The sequence below is a fragment of the Dermacentor silvarum genome, chromosome 10 (assembly GCF_013339745.2).
Source record: "Dermacentor silvarum isolate Dsil-2018 chromosome 10, BIME_Dsil_1.4, whole genome shotgun sequence".
In the NCBI taxonomy this organism is placed as follows: domain Eukaryota; kingdom Metazoa; phylum Arthropoda; class Arachnida; order Ixodida; family Ixodidae; genus Dermacentor; species Dermacentor silvarum.
The window spans coordinates 14,722,791-14,741,514 of record NC_051163.1 but is presented as its reverse complement, the minus strand read 5'-3'; the positions used below and the strand labels follow the sequence as shown (position 1 = coordinate 14,741,514).

The window sequence follows — 18,724 nt, the reverse complement described above, 5'->3', positions numbered from 1 at the left end:
GCATAAGTCCTTCAGCAGCAATATTTTTTCGCAACTTATAATCTATTTTGGCAAAAAAAAAAATTTAAGGTTTTTGAAAAGCTGGTCATACAGCAGCCATTAATTTTTTGAATGCTTGTTTGCAACCAGGTTCTTATGTTTAGAGTTTTTTTATGACAATTAGTGAACTTGTGTATGAAGCTGATCCTTTATTTCTGATAGCTGTATTTTTTTGCACTATAGTCGGTACTGGCGCGGCACATAATTAATCATGCCGAAATAAATATTCCTGCTGTAAGTATATGCATCTGCGTTTGACTATTCGATATTGAATTCGATATTCGATACTCACTGTTTGCATTCGATTGGTATTTGAAGAAGTTTATACTCGCCCACCTCTAATATTCTTATAAAAGTCATGAATGCCGGCATCCGAGCACTGTTTGGCCAAATATGGAAGTATTTACATGAAGAAGAGGATGAGAACACTGGACGATTCATTCGTGTGAGTCAACGTCCAAAAGCAACACACGGGCTGAGAGTGATGTTGTATAGTGCAGGTTTTTTGGCTCGGTACTCGACCGTTTTAATCAAGTTGAATGCCACGGCCGCTGATGCAGCGCGAGAGGTGATGATTCATAATTAATAATTGGATGGAGAATACGCTAATACTAAAAAAATGTATCAAGCTTTTCACATAGGTGTTTTCTTTTATATAGAGAAAGTGCTGAATTCTATCTCACTTTCCAGCCGGCCTAAGAATTATTGCATACTCAGTAGTTCCAGTTGCGACCACAGTTTGATATCGCGATAACGATGGGTGGCACCGACTGAGAATCTTTCTTTTCTTTTTGTTTCTACATTAACAATAGTTTGTGTTTTACTACCGCTGTAGACACCGCGATAGATTCTAAGCGCCAACGCGCTTAAATTCTGTACCTTCGTCGCTTCAAGGTTTGATCCCGTCGCTTCAGCGTTACACATCGAACTCAGGTTTAGATCCTGATTGCGCTGGATACTGCTAGGAAAATAGTAATTGGCCCCGAGATATACCTCCCTTTTAGTGCTTCAATTAGCTCAGTGAATGCGCTGCCAATCGCATATGATTGTAGGAGATACCTTTTTAGTGTCCCTCTATAAAGCTTCCCGACCCGCTTCTGCTGTCTATCTTTTCATACGCGCAGGGAACGCATGCACGTGCACGGTGCCGTCGTGTACGGCCACATCGTTGCAGACGACCGAAGCATAGGACAGATCCTGCCGCCGTCCTTTTGGAACTCGACCGTCATAGATACAAAGACATACATGTACAATCTAGTAAGTTTACACTACGCGTTCCAACGCGTTCTGGAAGTTTCGGCAGATAAATCTTTCGGAAAATTTACTTAGAATGTCTATACAATGCTTTTTCTACAGATTGTCTGCAGACTGCTTCCGAACTTATGTCGGCTACGTTTTGTAGGTTTTGTTCGAGCAACTCGTTCAAGTGTCTATGAGTTACGCATTCACCCTACGGAAAGACTTACTGACGACGTTTCTCTATAGATATCTGTAGACATTATACAGACAGTTTGAAGTGGAATCAACATGGCATCTACATAACGTTAACAAGACATCTACGTAACGTAATATAGGTACTACCTACGTCACTGTAGCATCACATAACGTCAACAATTGCATTAACAAAAGCCAATACTTCAAATAAGCTTCGCGTCCACCGATTCAAATAGTGCATGGGATCCGCATATTCTTTTTCAGTCAGATTAATCTGACTAATTAGCCATTCCCAACACTTTTGCTGGGGATACGACCAGTTTCATCTTGTTGCCTAGTGGTAGTGCGTTAGTTAATTTCCCGCACAAAGGCACCGAGAGTATGCGTAGAGTTTGAAGCGGAGTTTCGGAGCTGGTGTGATTGAAGAACTCTGCTCGTAAGAGAAGGAGCAAGACCTCAATTTACGCACGTTCTCTCTGCAGCGCACGGCGCACTGGGCGCTTCGAGAATTGCCGCGCAAGAAGCTGGGCTACACCCAATTCTTCCTGTCAGTGTCGCTCGGTGGCCGTTACTACACCCCTACGAAAGGAGAGAAGCACACCTTCCTGTCCCGCAATGGTTACCTCGTCGACGAGCAGTTCCTCATCGACATTGGTCAGGTAAGCCTCATCACCTGACTTTCAGGATGCTGAAATATGCCAGATAAATGAAAGAAGGATCTGCTGCATGACTCGCCGGGACGCTGGCAAGCCTAGTAGCAACTGCTCATAACACCTCCACGTTGCCGCCACTCTCAATTTTAAGTGGAAACATGTGACGTCATATGGGACCGGACTTATGTAGGCCTTGCGGTAATTGGGAAGTGCTGACCAATGCAGTAATTCGGTCTAGTTGGTCTGCCATACTGGTATTCTAAGAAGCGCTACTTGGGATTCTAGGAGTTCAAAAGAACAGACTGATGGGTTACTTGGTATCGGATTACGTGAAGTACAGTGCGAACGAGGCGAAGACGTCTACCATCAACCCAATCCATCAGCCATTAGTAGCGCCAAGTATTTGTCTTCTCTGTCGTTTTGCCATTTCGAATGGCACACAGCTCGGATATAACGTTACTACGGAACGTCGTAATTCTACCCTTTTCTATTCTCCGGCCTTTAGATCTGCAAGAGCCAGGACTGGGTGTGGGCTTTTCGTAACGATACTCCCATTGGCAGCTATTACGACAACGACAAGATAGACAGGGTAGTGACCTACGATGACGAGATGTCTTTCCGGCTAAAGGTAAGTAGTGACTGTTCTTCCGGAGACTGCATGCCGCTTTGAGTTTGCGTACTGCCATATACTGTCGCATAAGTTTTGCGACTAGTTATTGGTGTGTTTCTTCAGCTCAAAGTGAAGCAGTCTCGTCTCAACACTGAGCTTCGGTGGCGTCCTCCAAAGTCTCTGTGGTCCCTAGAAACAGGCGTCGTTTCGGGGCCCTGGCCTGGCAGAATGTCCTCGTGTTGTCTGAAGGACCGCAAAACTGCTTTTCCAACAGCATAGATAATTAAATAAAAGTGCAATTGAAGCCAATGCAGTGAAGTGACACTTCTGTGCAACGTGTTTGGGAGAGTGGGGTAGCGCACCAACTTCTGATTATCACGATGCTTCCCTGATGCGCCTGCAGTTACTAAAGGCAAGACGCAAGCCAGCCTCTCTGCCTGCTTTGCTAAAGAAGACATAAAACTAATAGGAGCACGGCACTGCGATCTATAGCACTCGTTACACAGCACATTGAAGAAATATGGAGCCGTTGTTGTGATGGTCACCGTGGTGACCCTTGAACTGCTGGGTCCAACCACTGAACACATAATCGTTGATTCCATTCCCGGCAACGTTTCGATGAATGCAAGTTCATTGAACCACACTGGTGGTAAAAAATAGTTCGGAGTCCTCCGTATATAGCGCTTCTATGAGTCTTTGTATTGCTTTGGGCCGTCAAAGACGATAAGCCAATGAAGCCGAAGGGACCTCGTACGCTACGTGTGAGCTAAGCTGTTTCCCACCAGTCCCTCGCGTTTCCTACTTTCGCTTACGTCGTGCACAGTTAGTCCAAGCTCTCGCACCCTGTTTACATTTTTTTGTTACCCACGCCTGGAATGACAGGGTAGGTGTTCGTTCTCCTTCTTACAGAGTTCGTGTTAGTGAACTTGTACAGTTGGTCACAAAAGCTTACGGGGACACGGAATTCGCGAAAAAGCTGAATGCCCACAATTCGTGGGCATATAGGCTCGAATTCAATTTGAATCTACAGTAAGTTTTTGGCGTCCTACACAATGATCTATTAAATTAGAAGCCCCATGCCTTAACAGATGAGATCGATTCGTGGCGTTTGACGTCCCAATATAACACTAGGACGATGAGACTCCTGTTAAGACTACCAGGACTATTTTGACCACCTGTAGTTCTTTAACAAATACCTTAATCTAAGTACATGAATGTTTCTTTCCCATTTCACCCACATTGAAATGCGGCCGCTGTGGCTTGGAATCGAATCCGCGAACTAGCCGCCAGAGCCCCCTAGTCACCGAGCCACCATGGTGGATTTACTAGACAAGAATTTCATATTTGTCGTGGAACCCTTGTTGCATCAACATTCGAGACATACTGTACACTGTCGAGAAAGACCATTGTTGCTTAAAATATCGTCTCTTCGTCTTAACCTGCGTTTTAAAATCGCCGTTTTTTTATGTAACAACCGGTGTAATGTACTTGTAAAATGCATCCACGCACTGCTAAAGGTTATTATGCACATATCGTACGCAATGTGTAATGTACTTGTAAAATGCATCCACGCGCTGCTAAAGGTTATTATCCACATATCGTACGCAATGTGTAATGTACTTGTAAAATGCATCCACGCGCTGCTAAAGGTTATTATCCACATATCGTACACAATGTGTAATGTACTTGTAAAATGCATCCACGCGCTGCTAAAGGTTATTATGCACATATCGTACACAATGTGTAATGTACTTGTAAAATGCATCCACGCGCTGCTAAAGGTTATTTATTATCCACATATCGTACACAATGTGTAATGCACTTGTAAAATGCATCCACCCAGAATGTGCTACCGCTCAATCCGAAGTCCCAGTAAGTACAGCCGCTGCCCGACATCTCTTGACGGCGTCCTTGAAGTATGAGGCACAACGAGTCATGACTCGGGGTCGCAGATTCTGTTCTTCTTTCTTGGAACGCAGTTGTGCAAGGGCAAGATGCTGATATTCAAGGAGAAGTACGGCATCGCCGCCTACGACGCCGACTTGGACGACCCGCACAACGTCTGCGGAAAGGGCGCGTACTCGCGCCTGCGTTTCCTCAAGAGACTGCTGCACTTCTTCAACGAGAAGTTCCTCGAGGAGAGCGACTACGACGAGTGCTTGAAGCTGCAGTAGCAGCGTCGGCCCGGACTCGTATTCTATGAATTCGCAGAGACGGACGCGTAGCCCGTCGCCTGTGTTAATTGTGACTGTCCGAGAATCTTCGCAGCGTTATGACACTGTCTTGTTATACTACGCGCAAAAAAAAAAAGAGTGACTGTGTCATATTAAACGAATGTCATAATCAAAGTAGCACTCCGTATTTTTTTTTAACGTAACAGTATAGTAAGGCAGCACTCATACACTCTAAACACTTTACGGCTTGTTGCCATCGGCGGCTGCGGAGCGAAGTGGTTCCAGTGGGAGATTCGCAAGAAGCTGTCTCCGCTCCCAACATCATCGTACCCGGTCACGTGAGGTTGTCGACTCATAGAGCCGCAGACAGCTACTTGCATCTACCTAGCGTGAGCTTGCACCACTCTAAGACTATAAATTGCTAATTGTGCACAGTCAGGAAAGCTTGCAACGCTGTTGATAAAGCATCTCCTTAAGACACAAATCCTTTTCGTTAACCGTCTGTATCGCTGTTCCGAAGCAGTGCTCGGGTTTTCTCTTGTCGACAAAGATGAATGGAATGCACAATCTGTTGTCATGGAATGCACAATCGACAACGACGTGTATACAGTCAGTTCGCTTTCGTGTTCCAACCCGCCAATGGGCATAATTTCGTTGTCTCTTAGCCAGCGCTGCTGGCCGAAAATGCAATATGCCGCTTTTCTGTTTGAAGATCCACGTAATGGATGTTTTTTTTTTTTTTTTGCATCTTAGAATTAGTCGCGATGTGTAAAGAAATTGCTAGCGCAGGAATGATCAAACAATCAATATTGAACGAGATAATCAACAGGGAAATCAATATTCAATCATTAGTAAAAAAACTTAGCGTAGCTTGCACTGGAGGTGCAATGCTAAAGATACAGCGGAGCTGATGGGCACCTAGCTAGTCCTGGATTTTGGGCTTGGCTAAGCACTACCAAGTCAACCTCAGCATTTTCCGGAATTTAATCATTGATCGTTAATAGATTAGCTATCGATTGGCTATCGCAAGGTATTGGCCACGTATTTGGGCTAGGCTAAGCACTGCGAAGTCATCCCCAGCATTTCCCGGAATGTGTTGATTATTTGTCGATTATCGATTAGCTGTTGATTGGCTATCGATTGGCTATCGCAAGGTATTGACCATGTATTTGGGCTAGGCTAAGCACTACCAAGTCATCCCCAGCATTTTCCGGAATTTATTGATTTTGATTGATTATCGATTAGTTATTGATTGGCTATCGATGACTGAGTGAGCTCAAGTAGTCCCAACCATGCTTAGCTAGACTTAGCCAGGCTCAGCTTCGCTAGTTCACAGGGGTATGTGCCATTGCGCTTGGACCCTTTCTGCTCAACCGCCAGGATCGGCCCAAATTTTTGGATTCAGCAGACACATTACGCCCGGCTTAAACAGGTCCGCTGTTAAAAATCAGACAAGGATAAACGATGTGCCTGATTTCCGACGTGGTCAACCAATAAGCTATGCGATGTCAGTAGTAGAGATTTATCTCACAGATCCACCAATGAAACAGCATCGCATTCGCCTCCAAAGCCACTGGCGGGAAAATATCTTAAATAATTGTTAGAGTCTGTTTAACTTGGTATAGTGTCATCATGTCTATTTCGTTCAAACCGTGTGCAGCACACCATTCGGTGGCAGTGGCGATTCCTATAAAAGAAGGTCTTCAGTCGTAACGGAAGCGCCTCATCCTTTATGCGAAAGAATAACCTCGCAAAGAAAGAGCAGACGAATAACGCACAGGACAAGCGCCTTTCTTTCCCCCTAATTGGTAAAGTTATTTCGACGTTAGGTCCAGATTGTGTGACCACTCTTTCGGCATGTGTGACCAGCACCCGAACGCCGGCCAATGAGGAAATGCTCTTTTGTAAAAGAAGTCTCGTGGATATGGGTGCAAATTACTAAAGGAATTTCGTCGAAAATTCTACGCTATAGACCGCGCATCGCGGATAAAGCATGATCTAGTGAGACATTTCGCCCCCTTGGCATATGTGTGAGAGCTTTTCACGCACAATAAGCACGCTGAATTTAATGGGGATTCAGCGGCACACACACACACACACACTTGTTTTCGCTTTGACACTGCTAATGCTAACGCATTAAAAGGATGCGCACATAGTTTAGCTCACGACGAAAAAAAGGAAAGCTTTCTGCATTGTTTGCTTTGATTGGCGATAATTAGCGGTCATGTTGAAGGCGAATGTTTCATTTCTTCAGCGTTTATTGCAATACAAGAGCGCAAATGATGCAACGTGTGCACGACTGCTGTTTGTCTTCGTAGTACACAGAACACAGGGCGAGGCGTGCTTGCTTGAGGCGTTGTTGTGCGCCATTGTTCATGACCTCCGAGAAGTTAATATTTTGATTTCCTCACACACAACATCGGGGAAGAAGCGTTAAGCTTTACTTGAATTACATGACTGTATGAGCAAAAACCACAATCGCATTAGGAGGCACGCCGGAGTGGCAGACTATGGAATAATTTTTACCCCCTGGACTTCCTTAGCTTAACACATAAACCGAAGTACAAGAGTGTTTTTTATTTCGCCACCGTCCGAAATGTGGCTGCCGTGGTAGGGATCGAATCCGCGACCTCGAGCAATGCCATTGCTGCAAAGCTACCATGGCAGAAGTGTTGAATTGAAGTGCGAAGCCTAGACTCTATGGTGCTACGACGTCGCCTATACGCTATGGTGCTTCAATGCGGCTTCGAGTCGGCACGCCGTGCGTCAGTTGCCCGCTAGACAAATTTGCATGCTGTTTATTTTTCAGACATAGCAGAAACGTACCGTACCGTATACCTTGAACTTCAATTTATCCAGTTTGTCCGCAACCGCTGTCGTGTCTAGTAGTAGCTTGGGTGCCTAGGGGGCGCGCGCATCGAGACACTCAAGTAGTAGCGTTTTCTCACCTTCTCACGTCGCCTCCCCCCCTCATGTATGCGAGTTTCGAGCGAAATGTGCCAAGAGTTTCGTGGCTGCGTATCTTCTACCCATTTTGTTCCTCCTCTCCCTCCTCCTCTCTACCATTCTATATACCTCCCCTCTGGACGATACCACGTTAGTAGAAAAGTAAGCGCTGCAGTTTCTGCAATGCTTTTGCCGGAGGCAACGGATAATTACAGCCGTCAAGAGGGTATTCTGGTGACGCCCGCCCAGAGAGCTGTAAAGGGCATTGTGCACATTCGACTAGGTGCAAAGGTCCAAACGAGTTTCTCACGCACCCTATACGCTCTGCCACGCTCCTGCCATGTATATACAAAGCTATGAACTCCGCCTTCCGCCCTTCCCCCCCCCCTCCCCCCCCCTCCCCAACCAACGCGGAGTGCAACGAAACAGCATCAGCAGCGCAAAAGTCGAAGGAATAGACAAAGAAAACTTCGCTTTAACAGAAGCCACGGGAAGTGTTAGTTGCCGAAATTTGCTGCGCGTCTCTCATCGTAGTGAGGCGCTGTGGCGTGTTTCTAGATGTTCTAGCAGGTCGTGTATTCTAATTCAACACATTTTAATGCACAACAAAGGCACCGCTTTCTCTACATGGTCCATCATCGCGGCCGAGGGAAGCGTTCGTTCGTCACTGAAATCTGCAGCATGTCTCTTGTAATGGCGAAAGCTGCCGCTTACAACGATATCAATCAACACAAGGTTGGTTCTGTCGGGCAATTTTTATTGTTTAATCAAGGTTTTACCGAAATCAATCGCTAGCAGCCCTGAGATAACGGCAGAACGCCGACGAAAGTCGACACTACGTTGGTGAATGATTTTCCCATTAGCATCACATGGCCATAAACGTTCACTTTCAAGATGTCTGGATGAGATTCACACGCCTTGTAAAGGAGGTGGCTCTTTCCTCAGCATGGTTTATCCATCCAGGATACTGCAAAGCCAGAAAACGAATTGTCAGAAAAGAAAACAAGCGCATTTCGAAAACAGTGTCGCTGAACATGAAGGAAAGTAGTACGTTGACGCAGTAGTACGTATACTGGCGATGCACTTTGAACGACATACCACCACATATACGACATAGAACGACATACCACGTTGAGATTAAGGAAAGGCAAGGACCTTAACAACATTAAAGTTCGGTCTACTACTTTGTTGAGGGAACGGAAAATGGATCTTAAAGATGAGAAAGTTGAGTAGGGGAACAGATAGGCACGCACAAAATTGTGAAGTAGCATGCCTGCCTATCACAGTATAGCTATAGTGCCTAGAATACAGGCACTAAGTTTAACTCGCAAGCACCGTAGACAGCTGGAAGCGAACTGGCACTTTAGCCTCCTCAGAGCGCATACGTCCGTTATAGCGAATATACTAATATTGTATAAAAATAACAATTGTAAGGACACTCCGGGATAATTTGTGCCGTCGTTGTCACCATCGCAGTGCTGTCCCGTATGAAGTCCAAGGGCGATAAGATGGTGCCCCGGGTCCCTTATGCTAGGAGTGCTAGGAGGTGTCGAGAAGGATGGTGGTTTGATGCGCTCAGTCTTACTGCACACCAATTGTTCGACGTTACCTGATCAAGCGTGCGTCTCCTTTAGCCCGGCCATGGCTGCACATGACTTTCGGCACAGCTGAGCGCATACGAGGCCATGGAGCGCGCCGTATCTTGAACGCAGTCCGTGGTGAGTGCAATGTTTAGGGTGTGCCGAGATGGCTGGTGGAATCATGTGCTTTGTATTCGGGCACGCTTTGTGTTGGGAGGGTTGCGTAATTTTAAGTTTCCGAGACGCGGTAAAGCAAGAGGGCGGTTGTTCGCAAGAACGAACAAAGCGTTCGTTCCCTGCTTTCGGTGGGGAGCGAATGCTTCGGTATGTTCATTAGATGTTTTTGCAGTGCAAACGGCGTTTCACTGTTCGCTTTGTCTCAACTACTTTCACCGTGAGTTGACGTACGCGACATCCGCTGGTCTCGTCGATTCCGTGGAGTTGACACAGACGTCTCCGACTGCTAGTGACAGAGGCGGGCTGCAGATGCACCGGCCATCCACGCACTCGGCCTCACCCTGACACGGGGTCAGAACGTCACACGTGCCGTTCACCTCACCCGCTGCATGGTGGTCGGATACAGTATTGCGCAATTTTTTTCAAGCATGCATGGTTAGCGCAGGCATAACACTGTTTCTTTCTGCAAGTAAGAATACGCTTGCGCGAACCAGACGCCCAGAAAAGGAACACACACTTTGCGTGCATGTACACAATGCGTATTCCATTTTGTGGTCTTGTTTTTACAAATTGCAGCCGTGGAGTTCACAAGGCGCATTTATTTGGAACAAATTCTCAGGATAACACCAGTTTCGAAATATTACTTCCCGTACTTCGCGGAGAAATGCATCGGCGTTCCAGTTACTTTCTTAACAAAACGTTGTTTTATACATTGCAGCACAAAAGTAACTGGAACGCCAATGCATTTCTCCGCAGAGTTCGGGAATTAATATCTCGAAACTGGTGTTATCCTGGGAATTCGTTCCAAGTATATCCGCCTTGCGAACTCCAAGGCTATAATTTGTAAATTGCAATATGGGTCCTAAGGTAATTAGTTAAAAACCTAATTAGTGAATTTTTAAATTAGTCGATTATGCATTTCAATTTTTTGTGCAAGTCACGTCCGCCTCTTCGGGTAGACCTGCTCACGAACTAAACTTGTGCTATCTGCCACAGGCAACCTTTAAAAAATTTTCGAAAGTGTTCGCTCACAACCCACACAGTATCTTCATTACTTACGCTTAGGCAAGCCAGGTGGTCTGAATACGTGCGTGTACGGCGGCATTGTGGTACCTGCAGGATACATACGATATTAGTTGCCGGTTTATCGTCTTTTATATCGCAAAGTCACTTTTGAAGTACGCTGCAGTTGAATACTGCAGGCAATCGGTGGTCTGTTATCGTTACAAATGGGTACTAAGAGAAGGAAAACACAATCGAGGATGGCTGATGATTATGCGCGCTGCTATGAAATTAGAAAACTTGAATGAATAGGACGCAGTTAGCTAACGTAAGATTAGGGGCCGTTTGAGATCGCTAGGAGAGGTCATTGTTCTAGAATGGAGATAATATGTGATGATGATGACGAAGAAGAACGTGCTGATGATATACACTGCTTGTTGGATTGGTATCATGAATAGATCAATTTTGGGATTGGAAGCGGTCCACTGTTATCGTGGCAGATGGTTAGCAATGAAGAGTGGAGGAAATGACGAAACATTAGTACTGACGCCACTTTCGTACTCCCACAGCATCGGCCCAGGACGTGATAAATTTTAGTGACGTCTGCTCAGCACCACTGATTTGGCTAAAAACGAGGAAAACTTTATTACTTCGCACTTACAAATACGTGACTGCGCTAGAGGAAGGCAGAGAGGTCAGAAAGACAAAGTACACGGGATGAGGTATTCGATTCGACACGTTACTGCAAAGAACGTCCTTAAAGGTTATCATTTCGTTTGGCTCCTTACTTTCGCGTCGTCCAGTTAAGTAGCCTAGATATACGACCTAATGTGCACTACAACTTAAAATTAAATTAAATTCTGGGGTTTTATGTGCCGCAACCACGATATGATTATGAGGCCCACCGCAGTGGGGGACTCCGGATAAATTTCGACCACCTGGGGTTCTTTAACGTGCACCTATATCTAAGTACAGCGGTGTTTTCTGCATTTCGCCCCCATCGAAATGCGGCCACCGCGGCTGGGATTTGAAACCGTGACCCCGTTCTTATAAGCGCAACGCCAAAGCCACTAAGCAACCATGGCGGGTGCACTAACGCTTAGAAGTACGCCAAAAGTATTCAGTAAAAAAGGTCAGACTGACCGAGTGGTCGATAAGAACTGCAGTTTTATATCCCCTTGTGCAAAAGTTTGATAGTTACCTTAGTAAACGAAAACTGGACTTCCCATACTCGAATTTCACATCCAATCCCCGATTACTAATTGTGTACTAAATTATTGTGACGTCATAAATGCTGCAAATTTCGAGCGATTTTTTTTTCAGAAAGCAACCGCAGAAGGTTATCAGTACCAGATGGACATTTTATTGATATTCAAGTGCTCTGTAATACAACCCAAATGTGTTGTTAATGATCTATAGTGGCTACGAATAATGTATATGTTGATTCATTGATGAAATGAAACGCGATGTAATATGATTTAGATCTGTTATTGATGGGTGAACGCCTACGATTAATGTATTTGGTGATTCAGTGAACGATTATGCGATATAACAACTTAAATGCGTTGTTGATAGGGTGGTGCTTTCGTACAATGCAATTTTTTATTTATTTATTGACTGAAGTCAAATGTATTAAGTCTTAAATATGTTTTGCTGATAGACTACTGCCTACGGATATTGTATATTTCGATTCATTGATTGACTGACTGATTGATTTATGAAGGCCTTCACGCATCTCTTATCTGTAATTCGATGTGCCTATGTGTGCTACCCTACTTAGCAAATGAGATAATTGATATTAAGTGATTAAGCAGCTCGTTAAACAAAGAAACTGCACCACAGCCTTGTGGTGACGCTTTTTAACACACTCAAGGTCAACTCACACGCATCTGTACATAGATACTCAAGGTAAGTGGAAGGTGATGACGTCGCGTGCAACTTCAGAGGCATCTTGAATGAAAAAAAAAAAAAGCGCGCGCGTCATTTTGAAGTCGCGGGTTCGTATCCCACTGTTAGCTAGCCGTCCTGAATTCCTTTCACTATCCTTGCCTTTCTTATTATTGATAATGCAAACTATCAAATATGTCAAGTACCGAGGAATTTGAGTGTTTCTGTATGCCAGTGGCATTAATTTAGTGTCAGTGAATACTTATCAATATTGACGCGGAGACCAAGAAATAATGCTAGCGGGACATGAAAACGCTTTAACTCATCTGCGCTTTACATTTTAAATCGTTTGTATATATGACATTGTGATGGTTACACATACATAAATGAAATTTACCATACTATTGGCGATAACGAATGCATCCAGTTTAAAACACTGACTCAAGGTTTTTCTGCACGCACAATTTATTTTCCGTCGATTTTCCTTCAATGATACGGACGCAAGACCGTTGAGTAAGTCGAAACATCGCAAATAGCGCGGCTCTATTTCTGCGATTATAGGCACCTAAGAATTCCTGCTGTCAGGAATTTGCACTTTTTGATGAATATCGATCGGCCTGCTACAAAATTAGAGATCATTTCGGGTACTCACTTTGTGACTGCCGTATCAGAACTGCAAAAAATAAAAAATAAAGATTTATATTCTGAATGTCATGGAAGGCTTTCAAAGGTACTTGTACCGAGCTGGTTTAGTAGTAAACATGTTCAAAAGAACGAAGATCATAGTTACTCCTGATATAAACATGACTGGCTGTCTATACGTATGTGTCCAGACGCGCCACAGACATTTGAAACAAAGGAATATCCTTCGTTACTTTAATTGCGCCTTTTCCTTACTCGCGTGTTTGCAGACTCCGCAGGTGCTCCTGGGAATGCGAGAAGGGTGATGTGGCATTACGTCATCACGGCGACATTTTTCAGCTTCTGCGTCCGTTAAGGATCTGGTTAGCCTTATTGTTCTGCATAGCTCCCTTTCCCTGCAAAATCTATATTATTATTCAGTATTATCTTAGTGCGCTTTTCTTTATAGATGGTTTACATTAATTTGCGAACTTGTTCCAACTGCTGTCCAAACTTGCCTTTATATCATTTCTAATTTCGAACGATAATTAGCTTAAGGCTGTGGATTCGATCCATGTTAGGAAAATTTTTCAATTATGTAAAGGATAGAGTACTGAAGTCCTCTATTGACAGAAGGAGAAAGAGGAAAGGAAAACGTATTCTAAAAGTGAACGCTTCTCTTCTCCATTTCCTTGTGTCTGTAAAGGAGAACGATGCCAATCCAAAGCCACTACATCCCGGCATTTCCGTGAATACAACAGCGGTGCAGTGCCAGTTCTGGTGAAATGGCAGGAAACTCTATGAAAAAGTCTATGCTACCCGTCACCAAGGCCACATCCGAAAGAGCAAGCTGCTTGCTTATAACAGCATTATTTGTCCCATAGGCAAGGACAACGAAGTCTAAAAGGACACGCGACTTCCGTCACACTTTCTGCAATGAATCTGCGATCGTTGGCAACTCCCCTTTGGCTATTTCTTCCTCCTCGCTAAGCCTATTCAACATATCCTTAATACGTTCAGTGCTTACTTGCTTATGTTTCTATTTCTGTATCTTACCAATGTTGTTTTTTTTGCGCGTTTGTTAATGCAACTGACTCCCCCTCTATGTAATGACCGAATGGGCCTTTAACGTATATACATTAAAAATGAATTAGAATATTATAGCACGCTCACTGTGTCGGAAGCCTACAACGCTGGCGATGAAGACCACAGTGCCAGTGAGCGCCAGCCACATGACAAACAGCTGCCAGACTTGAAAAATGGATACCCGCCTCACGAAAAACCTGGAATCGATGAAGCGAGGATATCTTTGTGCATGGGTTAAAGAGCACGTATGCTTTTTTTTTTTTAAGGGCACGAAAAACGTTCGCAAATTACGGCAGGGATTTTCTTTCATGGCTCCTGCGTATACCTTATGACGCTGAGCAGGTCAGCACTCTGCTGTTGTATCGTGGTGAAGAAAGCTATTTATAGTCTACTGCGCACGCACGTACGCACGAACACACACACACAAGCACACACAGAGGATCCGGAGTTACGAGCCCGCGAAACCGAGCAAAAGCGTTTGAGCGCCCAGAAGCATCCCGATACTTTAATGACCGAGTGTTCATTGCTCTTAGGCTGTCGATGATTCAGGAGTGATTTTGCGCAAAACGTGGCCGAGTCTCGAAGCACTCGAAGCATAACCTCTCAAAAACTTGCCCGAACCGAGATAAAGCTCGGTGGGGTCGCCAGCTTCGCTGTTTGCGCAGTCTTCGCACCACTAGTGTGAAGCTGCCCCTATTTGTTTTTTTTTTTTTAATTTTCAACATTTCAAATTCGACCACAGCTAATTACCCTGGTGCTTTACTTGACTTCATAGCCTGCTGGCTTAATATGGTCGTGTTTAAAATCGAGCCCCTCTGTCTTCATTCGCCTCCAAGATATATATAAATATATATATAGATATATACGCCTTGAAAAAGTCCAGCCCACCGACCGAAACTGTTTGGTAAATAATAACCTAAGCTAACCGAGCATTGTGCTTCTGATGTATCATATTATATATATATTATATATATATATATATATATATATATAGCATAGAACATGTCATAGGGAGGCCTATCTCCCACCATGGTGGCTCCCCCTGGCCACAATTTGTCTTTTCCAAAACTCTTGTGACCATTTCGCTTATAAATGTTCCCTCCGTTTTAAATGTTCTGATATTTTCCCTGATGCCCTGCTTGTTTGCGTTACTTCATTGCTTGTTGGCTTCATAACTGTCGACGTAAAGGTGATCAGCATTCAAACAATGTAGCGACACACAATATTGCCCCCGCCGAAAAGCGTCATGTGTGAACCGTGTTCTACAGCCGGACTCCTCTTTCGCGCTTCTCTCTGGACACGCTGCGTGGACTTGGCGGGCACGGGACACGCCGGCGTGCGCTAACGCTCAGAATTAATTATTCGCTGACCACGGGCATCCATGGCGTAGCGATACCGCGTGGGTTTGCTGCCCGGGTTATTTCAACTCTAGGAGGTTTTTATAACGTGCGCCTAAATATAGTATGCGAGCAGTAACGCGCCACAACGATAATTTGCATGAGTATTACTAACAAGAGGGTGCAATGTGGAAAACTCTGCTACAAAACAGCGATGGGCTCACAACGTCTTGCTTTCGTCCAAGGTCGTCTCGAATTGCTCGACGACGGGGTGTCCTAGCTCGCCGTAGGCTGGCAGGGCGAAGCCTCCTCCCAGGGGAGTTACGCTGTGTGGAGAAAGCGCGCGTGCAGGAGACCGACTCGGTCCCGCGGTAGCAGGGAGCAGGCGCTGGTAGCGGTCCTTTCCCCTCAGCTGCGGCGAAGCCGACTTGGGAGGGGCAGACCGGGGTGTCCCCCTGGGGATCTGTCGTGCCGGGCAGGACAAGCGGACCACTGGGGCCCTGGTCGTGGCTGACGAGCCGATCATGTTCTTGTTCCCGAGCAATGACTCTTACCCACTACTGACACCGATAAAATCGGTGTTTAACTGCGCGAATATCAACTAGGCTAAGTTAAACCTTACAATATCAATATATGGGTGCACGTAGTTGCTAGGGCGACATTGAATGAATGAATGAATGAATGAATGAATGAATGAATGAATGAATGAATGAATGAATGAATGAACAGCAGTAGCAGTATGGCTAGTGACCTGCATGCGAGCATTTTTAATGCGAACAGCATTATTTGTATTGTCAGACCAGTTTTCGTCTCGGCTATCTATAGTTATACCTCCCGAAATGTGGGCCTATCTCGCGTATAGTGCAGTCTGAAATGTGGGCCAATCCCGTTGGTATCTGCCGCTGGGTATGTTCCGCTTTTCAATGAACCTCTTTGATGCCAACTTAGGTAACTGTGTATTTGCCAATAGGTATGTCCTGCAGTGGACATGAGTGGGCTGATGATGATGATGATGTGCGCACTTAACAGCGGCGCCTACAGGTGGCGCAACGTGTTTAAAGGGAAGCGCAAGAGAGGAGCTCAGCTGCATCACTGCAGCACATGCCTCATACGCGATGCGTTTCGGCTATTCGCAAACTTGGATAGTCGTCGTAGATGACTGGTGAAAAAAAAAATGTCTGGGGGGGGGGGGGTGGCAGGGGGATGTTTGTAACAATGGGAATATATTCGCCTCCCTGACGCAAAGCCAGAGAGCAGTGAGGCCTTTCTTGACAGCTCTGTCTCAACAAGATACTTCAATCTTGTATGTTGCGTTACGTCGGTTAAGTGTATGTGTGTGTTAAGAGTCATCATACGGTATGTCCTGTGTGCATTATTTCGTTTGTATTCGCGTTCACCTGGAGTAGCATGTTGGGCTGTCACTATAGGCACACCTTTCCAGTTTCCATTAAAGAAACTGCCTTGCCGTTGTCGTCACAAACACGCTCGCGCTGAAAACGCAACTGCTCGAGGAACCCGAAAGAATGCTAGATACTAAGAAACCCACAAAATACATCGTCTAAAATTGGTTCCCACCACTGCGTGGGATTTGCACTATCTTTTTGTCTTATTTCCGTTAGGATGTTTGACATTCGTGCGCCCAGAGTTGCTTTTCAAGCGAAGCTTGTATTGCCTCACATGTGCCGGCGGTGGCTGGCGGTGGTGTCACGCTAAACAACCCGGCTGCTCCCAGAATAAAGCAGCTGCGGGGAAAGTGAGCCGGCGCCGGATCACGTGACGCGCGCGACCAATGAGGGTCGTTTGGTGCGTCGCGGGGAGAGAAAGGGAAGGAAAGTGGGTTGGCGCGCGTTCCACTGGGCTTCCCTCGTTTCAGATCAGTCTCGGCGTCCGGATGGGAAGACCTCGCCTGGTGCGTTCCGCCGAGGAGCAGGCTGCGTTCGAGCAATGGCGCCATAAACGCGCTCGGGAAATGGCTGGTTGTCAACGTGCTGATTCTATAGCTTGAGGGCTTCCGAAGCCAAGGCGAAACGTCAGCAAAGAGCCGCGGGCCCCGAGTTGCGGGAGCGCGATGTTGAGGCCAAACATCAGTGAAGAGCCGCCGGCCCTGAGTTTAGGGCAAACAAAGCGGAACGCCTGCGACTGTGTCGTTTTGCCACAAGCTTCGGTTACCCCCATTTTTTCGACAGCGGAAGAGCTCTGAATTCTTTATTCAATAAATTGGTTTGGTATTTTTGAATTACAATAACGTATTGCGTTTTGCATGCCAAAACCACGATGCGATTACGAGGCACGCCGCAGTGAGGGACTCCGGAATAATTTTGACCACCTGCGGTTCTTTAACGTGCACCCAATACACGGTGCGCGGTCGCTTTTGCCCCATCGAAATGTGGCCGCCTTGGCCGGGATTTGATTCCACGACTCAACAGTGCAAAACTAAAGCCACTATGGCGGGCTCGTTTTTCTTGGAAACGACGTCTGCCTTTCACCTCCAGTGGCATTTTCAAATAAATATTGTAGTTTTTTTTTTAATGTTCGAAACAAGAAAAAACAAAGAAACACTGTTTTTACACAGTGTGCGCAAAAAGCCATTCCTAATCATGTGTGATCCATGCATGCCATATTGATTTATCAAATGGCAAAAGAAGCTCCCTCGGTCCGACTGCACATTCGCACATTGTACACAGGCTTTGCAGACGCGCTCTGGGACAGATAAGCTACGGCGTCGTCTAGGTAGCCGACGCCTCACCCATCCGCCCCGGCACAGAACCACAAAGGCCAGCACATTGACCGACTGCGGTTAAACGTCTGCATTAACCGACTGCGGTTACCTGCATTAACCTACGGCGGGAGCTTCTCCCAAGCATAGATTCACCTTTAGCAACCGGGCGCCTGGTGGGGAATCGCTTGTACCCGTTACACCGGTGGGTGTCCGGCGGTGGGGTTCGAACCCAGCACCTCCCGCAGCCGAGCCGGACGCCCTAACCATTTGGCCACGGCTGCGGTGAGTGCCGACGCGCCCGGAATAGTAATTTGACTCTGCAACCATTACACAGCTCGGCTTCGATGCCTTTGACAGGTCCTCCTTGGCTTCAAATCACAGGAATTCTATAAGTCGTTGCTAGTTTGCAAAAACAATGTCCAGTTGTGTAGCAATGCGCTTCGGACATTTCATTTTGTG

At 45.8% G+C, this 18,724-nt stretch overlaps 2 protein-coding genes across 2 annotated transcripts; one reads left to right on the top strand and one right to left on the bottom strand.

Moving 5' to 3' along the window:
• The first annotated feature begins 1,854 nt into the window (after positions 1-1,854).
• LOC125940856 (uncharacterized) lies at positions 1,855-5,071 on the top strand. The gene is made up of 4 exons (XM_049657468.1): positions 1,855-1,863; positions 1,956-2,132; positions 2,632-2,754; positions 4,716-5,071. Exons 1-4 carry the CDS (start codon positions 1,855-1,857, stop codon positions 4,908-4,910), a joined length of 504 nt encoding a protein of 167 aa, XP_049513425.1. The 3' UTR covers positions 4,911-5,071.
• Positions 5,072-8,623: 3,552 nt separating this feature from the next.
• LOC125940992 (uncharacterized) lies at positions 8,624-16,191 on the bottom strand. The gene is made up of 6 exons (XM_049657849.1): positions 15,771-16,191; positions 14,297-14,406; positions 13,155-13,175; positions 10,673-10,726; positions 9,845-9,998; positions 8,624-8,823 (listed from the first exon to the last, which is right to left on the bottom strand). Exons 1-6 carry the CDS (start codon positions 16,070-16,072, stop codon positions 8,808-8,810), a joined length of 657 nt encoding a protein of 218 aa, XP_049513806.1. The 5' UTR covers positions 16,073-16,191; the 3' UTR covers positions 8,624-8,807.
• Positions 16,192-18,724: the final 2,533 nt, after the last annotated feature.

Excerpts from the sequence above, each read along its gene's own strand:
- LOC125940856 (XM_049657468.1), top strand. Across the intron at positions 2,133-2,631 it reads TCCTCATCGACATTGGTCAG|ATCTGCAAGAGCCAGGACTG; the intron begins GTAAGCCTCATC and ends TCCGGCCTTTAG. Across the intron at positions 2,755-4,715 it reads AGATGTCTTTCCGGCTAAAG|TTGTGCAAGGGCAAGATGCT; the intron begins GTAAGTAGTGAC and ends CTTGGAACGCAG.
- LOC125940992 (XM_049657849.1), bottom strand. The coding sequence starts at position 16,072 with ATGATCGGCTCGTCAGCCACGACCAGGGCCCCAGTGGTCCGCTTGTCC. Across the intron at positions 14,407-15,770 it reads TTGGACGAAAGCAAGACGTT|GTTTTTCGTGAGGCGGGTAT; the intron begins GTGAGCCCATCG and ends CATCGATTCCAG. Across the intron at positions 9,999-10,672 it reads ACCACCTGGCTTGCCTAAGC|CGGGTGAGGTGAACGGCACG; the intron begins GTAAGTAATGAA and ends ACCACCATGCAG.